General features: G+C 55.7%; 1 protein-coding gene across 1 annotated transcript; it reads left to right on the top strand.

Moving 5' to 3' along the window:
* Positions 1-11904: 11904 nt before the first annotated feature.
* On the top strand, positions 11905-15584 carry BARX1 (BARX homeobox 1). The gene is made up of 4 exons (XM_042026648.1): positions 11905-12311; positions 14155-14440; positions 14576-14660; positions 15079-15584. Exons 1-4 carry the CDS (start codon positions 12107-12109, stop codon positions 15241-15243), a joined length of 741 nt encoding a protein of 246 aa, XP_041882582.1. The 5' UTR covers positions 11905-12106; the 3' UTR covers positions 15244-15584.
* Positions 15585-15893: the final 309 nt, after the last annotated feature.

Genomic DNA, 15893 nt, shown 5'->3' with positions numbered 1-15893 from the left:
AGCAGGAGCAGCAGCAGGAGCAGGAGCAGCAGCAGCAGCAGGAGCAGGAGCAGGAGCAGGGCTCGGCGTGTTCTGGCTCAGCACAGCAGCGCTGGGGTCGTATCCCAACCCCTGCCCTGGGTTCAGCCACGAGGCTGCCCAAGGAAACTTGTTCTCCAAGCCGCAGGCAAATGCACAAACCATAACTCTGACTCTCATTACATAGTAGTGGGGCAGCAGGAAGGGATTTTAGGAGCTTGGTGTTACTAAAAAAACACTGAAAACCTTTAGGTAAGGGGTCAGTTTGCTCCAAGCTCACAGCATCTGCAGAGCACTCCAGGAGATTTTATGGACCACCAGAGAACAAAGTCTTGGAGCGTTAGCGGAGCATCAGGTTGTATGTGAATGCAGGATGCTCAGAAAGGTGTATTTGGAGCACATCTCCACCATGGGAAGTTCCTTCAGTGCACCTGGGCTTGGGGAAGGTGTCCCTGCCCATGGCAGGAGATGGGAACGAGATGAGCTGTAAGGTCCCTTCCAGCCCAAACCATTCTGGGATTTGATGATTTATCAGACATCAGCCTATATTGCAAAAGTGGAGTGTTCAGATTTTAAAACAGATTTGTTTTGGCTGTGGGCTTGTCTACCATCCATGGAGATCTGTGCCAGTAAAAACAGATGTGGAAGCTGTCTGTCCAGAGGGGAGCTGAGAGCATGTGCAGTCATGCTGGAGCAATGTGGACACTTGGTTCCTTGGGGACATGAGCAGCACAATGTGAAGGACCCGTTAGTCACAACTAACTGTTCTGGAAGGGACTTTTCTGACTCCACAGAGTGATTTTGTTTTTAATAGAAAAACACAGCGCTTTAAAATTGTAATTGAACTTGAGGAAACTGCATTTGATTCAGGGATATTATGGAAGCAATAAAGAGATTTAAAAGAAATCAGCAGTTTTCTGGCAATTATTTGCTCAGCTCTACTATTAATATTGGTTTGTTTGCCAGAACATGATCAAAAACATTTGGCAGGCAAGACTTGGTCAGGAAAGTGAGCCAGTAAAATTGAGCTGTCATCTAAGTACATACAGAAAAACTGTTCGCTTGGCATGAAAAACAGACTGTTTACAGAAATAATAAACATGCCCTCGAAAATTATGTTCCTTCTCTCTAAAATCACGGAAGGTCACAAGACTTTGACCTTACAGAAGGAGCATAACACTTTATGAGACTCCTGTCAAAGCACATGATAAAAAATAAATACACTGAAATAAAGAAGTGTCAGGCTGATGGCCCAAATGTGCCTTCCTGCCGTATCCTGTCTCCTTCCCGTAGGATGTGGTGAGGCTGCTGCCAGGCCGAGACAGCCCAGCTGGAGGGGAGGGCAAATCCATCCATTTTCCTGACAGATCACTTGATGTAATTAACTCGTGTTTCATCTCCCAAGTAAACCTTGCGAACAACAAAACGTGTCAGAGTGAAAGAGAAGTTATTGAAAAGCGTAATTTGCAAGAGCCCTTCTGGTGATTCAGCTGCTGGATAGAGCCCCAGATGCTGGGTGTCCGTGAGGAATACACTGGGCTGGCCAATGCTTGGTGGTTTCTCTGAGCCCTGACATGGAGGAGCGAGGAAGGGAAGGATGGTGGCTGGCTACAGCTGGAGGAGGTGCTCACCCCCTGGCCAGCTCCCCCGAGGGCAGTGGCCTCACCTGTTTGCTCCTCAGGACTCCCAGGTTTACTCTTTATGTGGATTCCTCCTTTTGCCCCCATGAAGCTATTGGGTTAATGCTCCTGCCTGAACTCCAGGCCTGGCAGTGAGACACACCACTGCTGTGCTGCCTGGAGGTTTCATGGACTGACGTGATGCCATACAGCCATTCTCTCTTCCTCCTGCACCCCTGTAGTTCAGAGGGAGCAGAAGCATTTCCACACTGCCTTTCCTCCGTGCCAGGATCCTCCTCTCACACACAGCCCGAAACTAGCCAGATGACCTGTACTTTGGAAGTCCCCCAGTATTATACATGTGCAGAACATAAAAGATACCTAAATTTGTAAAGCCTGAGCTCTCTGCGTGCTGAGGGTGAGTGTGCAAGTATTTGGCTTTGGGTCCGTCTGCCCCCAGCCCCACAAAACAGTTTAATCCAGAAAAAACAATCTAAAAAAACCTTCATTTGCTGGCAGTTTAGATTCTGTTTAGTTATAACTCACAACCTCAAAACATAAGAATTAAGTTTAATAGTTCATAAATTATACAACACACAGCACATACTGTTGTAATCTGTGCTGCACATATCTATATGAAGTATTAACACCAATGTTTAAACAAAATACAAAGTCACCACAGGCAGTCTTAAATCTCAGCTGTATAGTTTTGCTGAACTATTTTGGCTATAGACATGATTTTTCACCCCTCTACCCTCATATGGTATTAATTCAATTGTTTTATATGTTATACACGCGTAAGAACTAGAAGGGATTTCCTCAAACAACAAACACTGAGGATTAAAAGGTCGATGTTTATAAAAATGTCAAACTCCAAGGCTCTTCCATGAGTTGTGAGAGGATTGCTCTCAGTGAAGACTCAGAGCCAGTCATTCAAGAGTCCTCCAGTGAGAGAAGCTAATCCTGAGTTTCCACTCCTGAGTTAGTGGTCGTGCCCCTGAACAGAGCACCGGCAGCAGGAGTGCTGAAGGGAGAACAGGGAAATTTGGACGTGGTTTAAAAGACCTCAGAAGTTCTTGATCACTCTGGCGTTGGGTTTGTGCTTGGGAGCTCCCTGGGAAGCCACTCCCACACGGTGCTGTTGGTGCTTGGGCCGTGGTCTGTGGCTGCAGGGTGCTGAAAGGGGGCCACAGGCAGGGAGGCAAAAAAAAACTTCAAAAGACATTGTTTTAACTTCTTTTAAAGAGGTTTCTGTATGTCTCTGCTTTTTATTTGCAGCTCTAAGTGTGTTCTGGAAGGCGGTGCTCTGTAACGGGATGAGGTGGGAGAGCTTTTGGGGTCATTGGGCTGTGCCCATTCCCTGGGGAGCCTGTTCAGTGCCCAACCACCTTTCCCTGACATCCACCCTAACCATCCCTGACACAGCTCCAGCCATTCCCTGGGTCCTGTCCCCGGTCACAGAGAGAGGAGCTGTTGGCTGTGCAGGTGTCTTGGCGCTGCCAGTTACCTGCCAAACCCCCAGTGCCCTCCCAGCCTCCCCTGAACTCGCTCCAGGAGCTCCAGACCTCTCCTGTCCAAGGAGCCCAGCACTGGACCCAGCACTGCAGCTGCAGCACCCCCAGGGCTGGGAAGGGAGGCACGGCCTGCTGGCAGTGCTCCCTCTCGATATTCCCTCTTTCTCTTGCCCTCTGCACTCACATTCTTCCTACTCTGCAGTTCCCTTTTGTGCGTGTCTCCACAGCAAGCCGAGGGGTTGCTCTCAGCTTGTATTTAACATGAAAACACCGAACGGGTGCCCACCCAGCTCCCTCTCCCTGGCTGCTGGGGCAAGGCTGCTCTGGGGGCTGGCAACCCTAACACGGGGCGAGCCCGCGGCATTGGGAACAGGGACCCCCGAGGCACCCTGACCCCATGGCACTGGCAGCAGGGACCCCCTGACACACCGTGGGCCCGTGGCACCGGGAGCGGGACCCCGCAGAGCCCAGTCCCGCGGCGCTCGGGGCCGGCGGGGTCCCCACCTGGCGACAACGGGGCTACCTGCGCTCTGTCCCGCCGCCGCCAGGGGGCGCTAGCGCCGCGGGACAGGACTGGGAATGGGGACAGGGAATGGGGACCGGGAGTGGGGACAGGGAATGGGGACCGGGGATGGGGACAGGAGATGGGAATGGGGACAGGGAATAGGGACAGGGAATGGGGACCGGGGATGGGGACAGGGAATGGGAATGGGGACAGGGAAGGGGACCGGGAATGGGAATGGGGACAGGGGATGGGGACAGGGGATGGGGACAGGGGATGGGGACCGGGAATAGGGACCAGGAATGGGGATGGGGACAGGGAATGGGGACCGGGAATGGGGACAGGGGATGGGGACAGGGGATGGGGACCGGGAATGGGTACAGGGAATGGGGACCGGGGATGGGGACCGGGAATGGAGACAGGGAATGGGGACCGGGAATGGGGACAGGGGATAGGGACAGGGGATAGGGACAGGGAATGGGGACAGGGGATGGGGACCGGGAATGGGTACAGGGAATGGAGACAGGGAATGGGGGATACGGGACATGGGGACAGGGGATGGGGACAGGGGATAGGGACAGGGGATGGGAACAGGGGATGGGGACAGGAGATGGGGGCGACGGGAATGGGGACAGCGGATAGGGACAGGGGATGGGGGAGATGGGAATGGGGGAGACGGGAATGGGGACAGGGGATGGGGACAGGGAATGGGGGATACCGGACATGGGGGATACGGGAATGGGGACAGGGAATGGGGGATACGGGACATGGGGTATACGGGAATGGGGACAGGGAATGGGGGATATGGGACATGGGGACAGGCAGTGGGGGATATGAGGTATGGGAATGGGGGATACGAGATACAGGATACAGGGATGGAGGATATGGGATGGGGGATGTGGGGTGCTGGAATAGTGGGTACAGCCTATGGGACATGGAAATGGGGGCTATGGGATACAGCCTGTGGGACACGGGGGGAGAGAATGGGAGATACGGGGAACGGGAATGGGGATACAGGAATGGGGGATACAGGATGGAGGTACGGGGTGGGGGATACGGGATACAGGGCGCAGGAATGGGGAATATGGGATAGGGGTGTGGGAATGGGGATATGGGATTGGGATATAGGAATGGGGCTGTGGGAATAGGGGATACAGAATGCAGAATAGGGGTGCGGGATGGGGGGTGGGATACGGGGTGTGGGATACAGGGCACAGGATAGAGTGCAGGATGGGGATGTGGGGTGCGGGTGTGGGATGCGGTTGTGGGATACAGGGTGTGGGAGGGGGGTGCAGGATAGGGGTGCAGCACAGGGCTGTGGGATGGAGTGCAAGATGGGGGTGTGGGATGCGGGATGTGGGATGCGGGATTCAGGATCACCCCAACCCAGGAGAGAGGCTGGGAAAGGGCCTCCAAGCCCAGCAGGATGAGCAGGGGCCGTTTTAAATCAATCCATCTGGAGCTCGGCAGATCGCTATCAGTGGGTCTCGGAATGCCGTATTAGTGTCCAAAAATTTGCAAGTGTCATAATATATGTACGGAAAGGGATATTGTTTAAACTTCTTAAGCAGCCATGGCCATATATGGGTTTGAAATGTAGTTCTGAGCACAGTAAATAGAAATTTGCCATATCAGATGTAGGAATTGCAGGGTAAGCAATGTGAAATTCAGGTCTCATCTCGCCTCAAGTGGATGGCAGATCTCCTTCTGGTGGCTTCAGTGTGAGCAAGGGTTTCTCACCTAGAATTTAAAATACCTGCTGCACTCGGGTGAAGGTGAGAAGCCCAGCCCTGTCACCTCTGTCCCTCACGCTGAGCACAGGTGTCTCCCTTAAACATTTTAACCTCATCTACTGGTTTATGACCAAGACTCCTTCATCACTCCAAGAACCCTTCATCACTTAATTGTTTTGTATTGTTTGGCCTTTAGTGAGAGCTATTTTATGTAACTAGGTCTCTTAACTTCGGGGGTTTAAATACCTGTAGTGGCGCTTTTGAGGGATGGGGAAGCCAGCTTTAATATGATTTTATTATGTATAAACATCCTGTTATTTTTAAAATAAAATGTTTCAATTAGCCATTATTGTGCTAATGATTTAAACATCTCCCTGCTGATCGATAAACCCAAATCATCCAGATCTTACCTAGCACTCAAGAACTGGGAAACAAAAGTGACTGGAGGCAAACCATAAAACTGAAGAGTGTAAGGATTTCATTCTGTTTCTTCACTTTTAAAAACCGAAGGCCCCAGCCCTGCACAGATGTAGTCATTAACTTAATTTTATGAACCATAAACAGTCCCGGTGCCGTCAGCCATCGACCACAGGGAACAGCCTCAGCACATACTGGGTGTTTACAGCTAACGGGGTGTCACCAAAGCATCCTTGACTTTCACAGATGCAGGGCTTGGCTGGATCTCAGCTCATACAAGAGTGATAAGGACAAATCATTGTTTTCTGCCTCACCCTCGTTTATCACCTAGACACGAATGGTGCAGCCAGAGGTGCTGTTTCAGATGGAGTGCGATTATTCACTGAACCAGTGCCCTGATGTTTAACTCGCCCTTTTATGTGTATCCCACCATCTGCAGAACCTGTCACCCGCAGTGTCACCTGCCCAGCTGCTGTCCACAGCTCCGCTTGTGGCCAGGTCAGGTTTGATGTGGGCTGGGGGCTTGGTGCTGAGCGCTGACTGGAGCCCAAGGCCATGGCACCACTTTTCCACAGCAGCTCTGGGCAGAGAAGGACGGGGGTACAGCTGGCACCAAGGGGAGCAGTAACTGCACTCACCTCTTAGCTGGGACCCCGGTTTTAGAGCAGCCACCGCGCTCCTGGCAGGGCTGGGGAAGCAGCTCTGAACCTACAGATCTCTTCATGGCCGGGAATCAGCTCACAGAGAAGAGGCTGTCCCAGGAAGTACTGCCTGGACTGAAATTCAGTCACATGTGAGGCTGGTTACTGGTTTGTATTTCCAAGCATTGCATCCCTTGTCTGTGAACTAACTTAAAGTAAAACAAATAAATAAAAATTTTAAATCCTTTATGTAAAAAAAGAAAGAGAGAGAAAAGGAGGCTTTCACAGCGTGTGCCTTGCTGTTTGTGCTGGTTTGGTGCCCTGCACAATGAAAGGATTCGGGAAAGAGGTGTCACGGCTGGGTACGCGGTGTGACACTCGGGTGTGGGGTAGCCAGTGGCAGCCGTGGGGACAGAGAGGGCACGATGGGGAGCTTCTCATTTTGCTGGCTATTCTAATGGATATAAATGAAATGTATTCAGACAAGAGTAGTTTCAGGGATGGTTTCCTTATGCTTGGACAGAAATGGAGAACACCCTGTTTGTGAGAGCTGCTGGGGTGTGTGCAGCAGGGAGAAGGATGGACGATGGACCTCGAGGGGCAGGGAAATAAAGGGCCAAACTGCATCCTCTGGACGTGACTCTCAAAGACAATTCCACATTCTGACTTTCTGACGGGGCCAGGTGTTTACAGAAAATCATTTTTAGAGGGATTCGTGTTTAACTGCTGCTGATGAAGCTTTACTCAGCCATTAAACATAACTTATTACTCAGGGCTGAGCTATTCCCTCAGCCCGAACGCTCCTTCCCAATTAGCCCGTGATGTCACGTTTTCCACTCTCTTCCTACCACTTTGTGGATTTCCTGAATATTAAGTGCCGTGAGGAGGGAGCGGGGGGAGGTGGCTGTGCCGGGCCCCCCTCCTCGGGCCCCCGTGGGAAGGGCAGGGGCTGCTCGGGGGGATGTTCCCGCATGGCACCGGGCTCCCCGCACTGTCCCGCACCGGGAACGGGCAGAGCCCCGCAGCCGGGGGAGCCCGGTCCCGGCGGGCTCCGGGCACCGCATCCCCCCGGCGCTGGGCTTCGCCAGGCGTGATGGGAGAGACGGCGACATTTTATTAGAGGTTTTAAAAAGGTGACGTTGAGAAAACGACGAATTGGTTGTATTTAAAATTCACTAAGAGCTTTGATACAAGTAAAAAACCAAAACCACCCGAGTTTTTAATCAAACTAAGCAGCGCTGCGGAGCAGCACTGCGGAGCGGCCCCGCGGCTACCCCGGTCCCGGTCAGCAGATCGGGATGTGACCGGGCTCCGGGGACGCCCCGCTCCTGGGAGAGCCGGGATCTCGCTGCGAGAGCCCTGCCCGGCCTTGCCCGGCGGGGTCCGTGCGGAGCCGTGCCCGGCGGGGTCCGTGAGGAGCCGTGCCCGGCGGGGTCCGTGGGGAGCCGTGCCCGGCGGGGTCCGTGGGGAGCCGTGCCCGGCGGGGTCTGTGGGGAGCCGTGCCCGGCGGGGTCCGTGCGCGCCGCACCCGCAGCGAGGGGCTCCTATGCTGCCCTTGCTATTAAAAATATTCTCCCGACGGGGATATTTCCCGAGGGATCCGGGAGGCGAAGAGCTTGCGTTCCGCTGTTTTCCCCGTTACAGTTGTAGGAGTCGGGAGAGCGGCGGGAATCCAGCAAAACTCTTCTTCCCGTCAAAACGGGAATGAATCAGCGGAGCAAAAGTATTCCCACCGCAGGGAAGAGCTTTAAAACACTGGGTGAAATTGTTTCCTTTTTCGTAGCGACATTTTCACGGGTGGAACTGTCATCCTCCTCTGAGTTACTCAGCCAAAATAGAGACATCAAAATATCTGAAGCGTGGAAGTAAGCGAGAGGAGCCTTTAAAAATGCGCTCTGCTTTCATGTAAAACGAAGATTAGAAGAGCCTCGTAATGGGATAGATGCATCGATAGCTTCTGAAACCAGTTAAGAACATTTGTATAAAAATTATTTTTAAAGAAAGCTAACTCTAGAAATAGTCTGCTTCTAGCAGTCCTATAAACTCTGTACCTGGTGCAAGAAAAAAACCAACAAAACAGCCCAACCCCAAACAACGCAAATAAACAAACAAAACCCTCAAAAGAACAACAACAAAACAACAATTTAAAAAAAAAAAAAAAAAAGCCACTCAGTAAATGAGGAGAGATTTCGCAGATAAAGGTGATTCCATTCTGGTTGCTGGGAGGAAAAAAGTGCATAAAATTTGGGGCCTGCAGCTTATTCATGCGGCTGCTCCCTAAAGCCCCACGTATTTTGCCGAACTCCCACTCTAACAGGCTGCTTTTATAAAAGTGTTTGCTTGAATCTACCGCCCAAATCGATGCGAAGTAAAAGCACGGGTTTATATACGCCGTAAGGGTACAGGAAATTAGACAATTTTCAGGCGCTGTAAAAGTTGTAGCAGTAATAGTAGTAGTAATAATAATAATAATAATCATCATCATCATGATCATCATCATCATCATCTGATGTCCTTTTCGATACAGGATTTGTTTTGCAAAGATTCTAAACTCCTGACTGTGAGTGCGACGGGATGGTGAAGTTCACCCTCTTTTTCTTCAGTGCAGAACAGAAATCTTTCAATAGGGGCTTTTTCAGAAATGCTAATTTTTATTTTATTTTTTCAGTGGCCTCGGGGGCTGTAGGCCTGCTCCCGGGGTGGGTGTAGGATCCGCCGACCGTCCGTGCCTGCCTGGCTGCGGCTGCTCTCATGAGCAGCCTCGGGGCAGATGGATCCCAAGGAATATAAAAACTTAAATTATCAAAGCTGATGCCGTATGATGGGAAATGATACCGGGTCTGTACCGCTCCGATCCTAACCTGCTCCGAGGTGGGGATGGAAGTGTGATTATTTACAGTTATTCTTGAGTTTTGATTTATTTTAAAGAAACAAAAACCCCAAGGGAGGTGTGGGTAATTTCTTTTACGTGCACAATTTGTTTATGAGCGCGCCGGTCTCGGGGGCAAGGTTGTTTAAACAATCCGATGTGGATTTGCCTGCTCGCCTGAATGCGTCCAAAATTCTTCTCACTTTACTCATAATTATTCTCCTCGCTTCATGATAATAGCTCCAATGGCCTCTTTGTCCTCGGCCGTAAGCAATCGGCACCTTGGCACGGGAACACCTTGTGATCCAAACAGAGCCGATGGACAAAAGATGGGCGGACGAAAAGCCACGTCAGGAAACGGGGAGGGTTTTGATTTGGGATTTTTGATTAGTTTTAAGGCCCCGTTGGTCTCGGCCGGGGCTCTCCGGAGCGCAGGTGTGCGCAGGGGCACTGGTGCCCCGAGATTCCCGGGAGGAATTAGGGGAAGTGGGGAAAGGATGGAAGCGCCCAGCCCCGGGGCCGCGCAGCATCTCGGTGGGCTCGGCGCTGCCGGTCCCCGCTGCTGCCCCCCGGGAGGAGCCGCCGGCTCCCGGGCACAGCCCCCGCTCTGTGGCGTGTCACGAACTCGTTGGCGGTGCATCCACCGAGATGATGTCGGAATAAATGACAACCCGCGAACAGCCGGGAGCACCCGGGCAGCTAACGGGGGTTCAGCCCATCAGTGTTTCACAGAGCGAGTGGCGTCATTTTAAATTGAAGAAACGTGGAGAAACCAGAACAAATCCGCGCGAAACTGCTCCGTACAAGTCGCAGTAACCATATGGAAGAGGTTATGTGGGCAGGCAGCGAAGTACAGAGCATAAATTAATTCGTTGTTGTCGCATGCAGCGGTGAGCAGTAACAGCGAAACGGCAGCAGGACTCAAATAGCGCTGACAGGCGCAGCAGGGCGGCCTCGTGTTCTCCACAGTTCCCTGAATGCCTCCACCTACTCCTGCCTCGATATTTAATTCAAATTACCGGGCCGGGGTCCCGATGGGCCGGGGGTCCCTGCAGCCGCATCTGCAGCCGGATGCGGAGCCCCTGGGGCTGTTCGCTGGCTTTGTGGGGGCCGTGGCTGCGGGTCCCCCACGCGTGTTGCGGGACCCGCGAGAGCTGGAGCCCGGAGGGCGCGGGGGAGCCCGGGGCCGGGGGAAGCTGGCCGGACACTCGGGCCCCGACGGCAGCCGAGCGCTGGGACTCGTCCCCCCGTGGGCTGCGCTCACGGACGGCGCCCGCGGGTGACTCCCGTGGCCGTCCCATCTTGCTTAGGCCTTAGGAAAGGGAGCCGGGCAAGAGCCCGCGGCTGCTCCGCTCTCCCCTGCGCATCCCCCGCAGCAGCCGGGAAAACGGGCAGAACCCCCTTGTTTTGGTCAAAAATCGTAAAGAAGGAGGCTGAGCTTCCCCTGCCCCGGGGATGAGCCCGGCGCCCGTCCCTCTGCGTGGGCTGAGCCCGTGGGTGCCTCCCGCGGACACCGCCCAGGCCCGGTCACGCGTGTGCAGCTCCTGCCGTGGGCAGGGGCCGAGCCCACCCAAAGCCGCCCCACGCCGTGGGACCCCCGGCCGGGCTGCCGGGGCTTCGCCGAAACGATCCCCCTGTAATCCATTAGTGCCGACATTTTCGGGAGGGATTGGAGCTCCCGCACACGAATCTGCCTCGAAGCGCGTCAGCAACGAGCAGGGGCGGCTCGTGGGTCTCTGCTGCTGTGCGTGACACAGGCTAAAGGGAATAGAATGAATCACGTTGTTCGTGTAAATGATCTAAAAGTGCAGGGAAAGGCTCCGCTTCGGGCTGGGTTTTGTTCCCTCACCAGCTCCTTTGAGACGTTTACACCGCTTTGGCCGAGGTCGGGAGCTGGGGGCATCGGGCCTGGAGGCATCGGGCCTGGGCCCCTCCACGGGCAGCCCCGGCCCGCACCGCGGCCCCCGCCTGCCCTCGGGCTGCCTGGGCTCCTCCGGGCCCCTGATCACAGCACCGGGGCTGCCCTGAGGGCTCCGAGCCACCGGTGCTTCGGGGACGTGCGGGCCGAGAGGCTGGGGGCCTCCGAGGGTCCGTGTGGCTCCGTGGCTCCGTCCATCAGTCGAGGCACCCCGGAGCCGTGGTTAACCCGTCGGGAGAAGGGGATGGGGATGAGGACTGGGACGGAAATGGGAAAGGGACTGGACGGGAATGGGAAGGTTGGTGTGGGGACGGGAACGGGGATGGCGATGAGTATGGCGACAGGGACGGGGCTGGAGCCGGGGCCGGGGATGGTCATAAGGATTGGGCCGGGGTCGGGGCCGGGGCCGGGGCCGGGGCCGGGTCTGCGCTTCGGAGGGGCCAGCGGCTGTTTGGGTGTCTGCTCTCCCGCAGCGAGCAGAACGGGTAATTTGCTTTATATGGCGGAGGATCAAATGCCGGGCTGTAACCCCCCGCTTCAGGTACTCGCCCGCCCCGGCCCCTTCCTTCCTCCGCAGCCCCTCCCGCGCCCTCCCCCGCCGCGCTGACGGCCCCGCCGGGGCCGGCCGTATAATAGGCCGCCGCTGCGGTCCCGGGGCGGAGAGACAGACGCTGCCCGGTGCCGCGCCCCGTGTGCAGGCGGCGGGGACGGCTCCGGGCCGCCGCGCTGCTCAGGGCGCCGCGGAGCCGCGCAGGGCCAGGGGAGGGGGCGGCGGGGCGATGGGCAGAGCCCCCGCTGCCCGGCTGCCGGCCGGGGGGCTGCGCTAGGGCGGCCCCGGCGGCCGGGGGTCCCCCCGCGCCCCGGGGGCGGCGAGGATGCAGCGCCCGCTGGAATTGGGCGCCGCGCGCTACTTCCCGGCCGAAGCCTTCCCCGACCACCGCTCCCACCGCTACCGCAGCTTCATGATCGAGGAGATCCTCACCGACCCCCCGGACGCCAAGGGGGCCGCGCCGGCCGGGGAGCTGCTCAAGTTCGGGGTGCAGGCGCTGCTCTCCGCCCGGCCCTACCACAACCACCTCGGTACGTGCCGGGGAGCTCCCCGCGGCTGGGGGGGCGGGCTGGGGGCGGCAGGCGGGGAGGCATCGCCCGCCGATGGTCTCCAGCGCCTTTGGGAGCCGGGTTCCTCGGAGAAAACCTTGTGAGTTCTGCCTACAAAAATTGCTGCCGGGCTCTGCCGGCCCTGCGCATCCCCGCCGGCTCCCGCCGCGCCGCCGGCGCTCCGACCGGGAGCAGCCGAGTGTTCGGGGCCTAAAACCCAAGGACGCGGCTTTACGACTCCAGCGGCCCTTGCTCAGAATGGCCTTTGAATTTCAGGGAAGGAAGTTGTTGATAGTTCTGTTTTGGGGTTTTCACCCGTGTTTTTGGATGAGGTGAGAATTGCTGGAGATAAGCAGCGGGATCTGTGCGTGGCTGCGAAGAGTGGCAAGGGGCCCTGCGGTCACAGATTTAGCTGGAAACCCGACATATGTGTAAACATAAAAATATATAATATAACGAGATATTATATTTAGTGTATAAATATATGCTATGTTTAGATGATAATAATATAGAAGATGGAAGATACAACATTTAGTCCATATTATAATACTTACATGTTTGGGGTCTTTTTAAAACGGGTGCCAGCATGCTCTCTCCTGTCGGATAAACATCCAGGACAAATGCAGCTTATTAACATATTCACATAAGGTTTGGGTTTTTTTTAAATTGTTATTGGTTTCATTCTTATTGTTTGATTTTTTAGGTGGGTTTTTTCTTTTGGGGTTTTTTTTTTTTTGTGTGTGTGCGTGTTTTGAAGTTTTTTTAACGCTAGTGTTTAATATATTTTGAAGGCCATTACTTAATATATTTTAAAGGCCAATATTTAAATGTGTGATGGTGAAAGCTTTCACCTCCCAAGCCATCTTCATCTGCGGAGCCGTAGCCCCTTATCCATAGACCTGAATGGAAAAGGAGTATCCCAATTTCTTTTTCTGCGTTTAAGAGAAAAAGAGGAAAGCGTCAAGGCCCTGAGCAAAGGAGCAAAATGCATTAGAATATCTAGAAATAAGTATTATTTTCAAGATGAACTATTCAGAACTACTCGGAATAGCGGATCAGATAAAAGGCTCTTTACATCCCTCACGGCTCAGTTCCGCAGGGATAAGCGGAAGCAGGATCGGACCCTGCAAGGAGGGAGGCGATTTCAGCGCAGGCCGAGGAGAAGACCCCGCAGAGACTCCCCTCGAGTCCTTGTCCCGCCGTTGAGGTGGTCCCTGTGTCGCTGGCGGGGAGGACGGGCCGAGCAGGACCGCAGTCCCCGGGCCACCCGCGGGCCCAGGCCGGGGAGCGGAGCGGGGGCGCCGGGAAGGACCCGGCTGGGCCGGGCCGGGCCGGGCCGAGCGGCGGCCCCAGGCCGCGGGGAGCAGCATCCCCGGGGCTGGCTCGATGTCCTCTCCCCGGGCGCTCCTTCATAAGCTGCGGTTCACGGAGAGGGATAGAAATTATTATCAGGTCAAAAATACCCTGAAAACTTCTAGGAAGGGAATCCTGGGACCGTGCCCGGCCCCCGCTGCTCGCCGAGTTCATCCGGGTCCGGCAGCTGTTGGGTGACACTGAGGCGAACGCTTTTGGGTTGCTTTGAACTATTTTCACTTGCAACCCCCGAGTAATTCCGTAATTAGCATCTGCTCGTTGAAGGGTAAAACATGTCCCTGCACCGCGGAGGTGGCGGGACCCGGGGGACTCGGGACCCTCGTCAGTGCCGAGAATGGAGGAGAAGGGGCCAGGGTTCCTTGCAGGGGCTGGTCCCCGGGAAGCCGGGGCACCCTGCAGCCCCGGGGGTCCCTGCGCGCTGCCCGGCGCTGACCGCCGCTCTCTCCCGCAGCGGTGCTGAAGGCGGAGCCGGCCGCCGTGTTCAAGTTCCCGCTGGCTCCCCTGGGCTGCTCGGGGCTGGGCTCGGCGCTGCTGGCCGCCGGCTCGGGACTGCAGGGCGGCTCCGCCTCGCCCCATCTCCCGCTGGAGCTGCACCTCCGCGGGAAGCTGGAGCCGGGGCCCCCGGAGCCGGGCAAGGCCAAGAAGGGCCGCCGCAGCCGCACCGTCTTCACCGAGCTGCAGCTCATGGGGCTGGAGAAGCGCTTCGAGAAGCAGAAATACCTCTCCACGCCCGACAGGTAGGCGACGGCCGACCTCGGACCCGGGACGCGACGCGACGCCACGGGACGGGGCTCATTTTGCATGAAAAAGTCGGGAAGCTGCAATCCGAGACGAGAGCTGCCGGCCTGACCTCCTCTCTCTCTCGCCCGCAGAATAGACCTGGCCGAATCGCTGGGGCTCAGCCAGCTCCAGGTGAAAACCTGGTACCAGAACAGGCGCATGAAATGGAAGAAAATAGTAAGTGTTGCTTAACAGTCCGGCCCTTGGGCGCGCCGTGTCCGCGTTCGATGGGGCATCGAGCCCTGCCCTGAGGGCTTCGTCCTTCTGCATATCGGCCCTGGGCTATTTAGTGGAACATTAGGGATGATGATAATAATAATAATAATAATAATAATAATAACGATGAGGGTAATATTAATATGCTCCTGGTCCAGCATCTCCTGGGCCTCGGCCGGACCCCCTTCCCGGTCCTGTCCGAGCCCTCCCGCTGTACCGCTCGGCCCCGGGGCGGAGGGCGGTGGGCGCAGCCCGAGAGGACCCGCACCGGCAGCTTCGCTCCGGGGCACGGGAGAGAGAGGTGTTCCTGCGCCCCGGGCTGATGGCAGCACGGCTTTACCGGGGTGTCCCCCTCCTCCGCCCCCTCCCCGCCTCGCAGGTGTTGCAGGGGGGCGGCCTGGAGTCCCCCACCAAGCCCAAGGGCCGCCCGAAGAAGAACTCGATCCCCAGCAGCGAGCAGCTGTCGGAGCAGGAGCGCGCCCGGGACGCCGAGAAGCCGCCCGAGAGCCTGGGCTCCCCGGCCGAGGTCAGCCAGGAGGAGTGAGGGCAGCGCCCGCCCCGCCGGCCCCGGCCGAGAGGATGGAGGGCAGCTCGGACAGTGGCTGCGGCCGCCTTCGGCCTCGGGACATTTGGACGCTTTGACCGGCCGCATGCCGGTCTCCCCCCGCCCCGCCGCCCCTCTCCGCGCCCGCGGAGCGCCGCGCCACGGCCGCTGTGTTGTGCGATGGCCCGAGGGGCCAGGAGGACACTGGATCCCACCTTCCACATCTACTCGCTGTCTAAAACCCTGTGGTGCCCCTAGTTATTCGAAAACTGCATTTTATGATCAGTTTTATTAATGCGAAGATATTTACTTTATTTCAATAAAGTATTTTATGAACTATTGCTCTGAGTAACTTAATGCTTTGGGGTTAACTTTTTAAGAATTTGTTATTTTTTCCCCGACGGAGGCAGGTTAGAGATTCAAACCCAAGTTCCAGGCAGATCTACAGAGAAAGTGCAAAGCACAGTGGTACCGGGAAGATTCTCCCATCGTTTTCCGGGACCGTTCGGCTGCCGTGGCCGGGAGAGGCCAGAACCTCGGTCTTTCCTTGGTCAAATTCGCATCCTTTCGGATTTTAAAGATACGTTAGTTGCTGACAAAAGATTAATTAACTTCCTCCCTGCACATCCTAAATGGTACTTTGAAAAATT

The sequence above is a fragment of the Corvus kubaryi genome, unplaced genomic scaffold, assembly GCF_017639235.1.
Source record: "Corvus kubaryi isolate FWS band 111438036 unplaced genomic scaffold, C.kubaryi_AGA036_p1.0 37285, whole genome shotgun sequence".
In the NCBI taxonomy this organism is placed as follows: Eukaryota; Metazoa; Chordata; class Aves; order Passeriformes; family Corvidae; genus Corvus; species Corvus kubaryi.
Note: the sequence above shows the minus strand (reverse complement) of the source record. Positions and strands in the feature narration are given on the sequence as shown.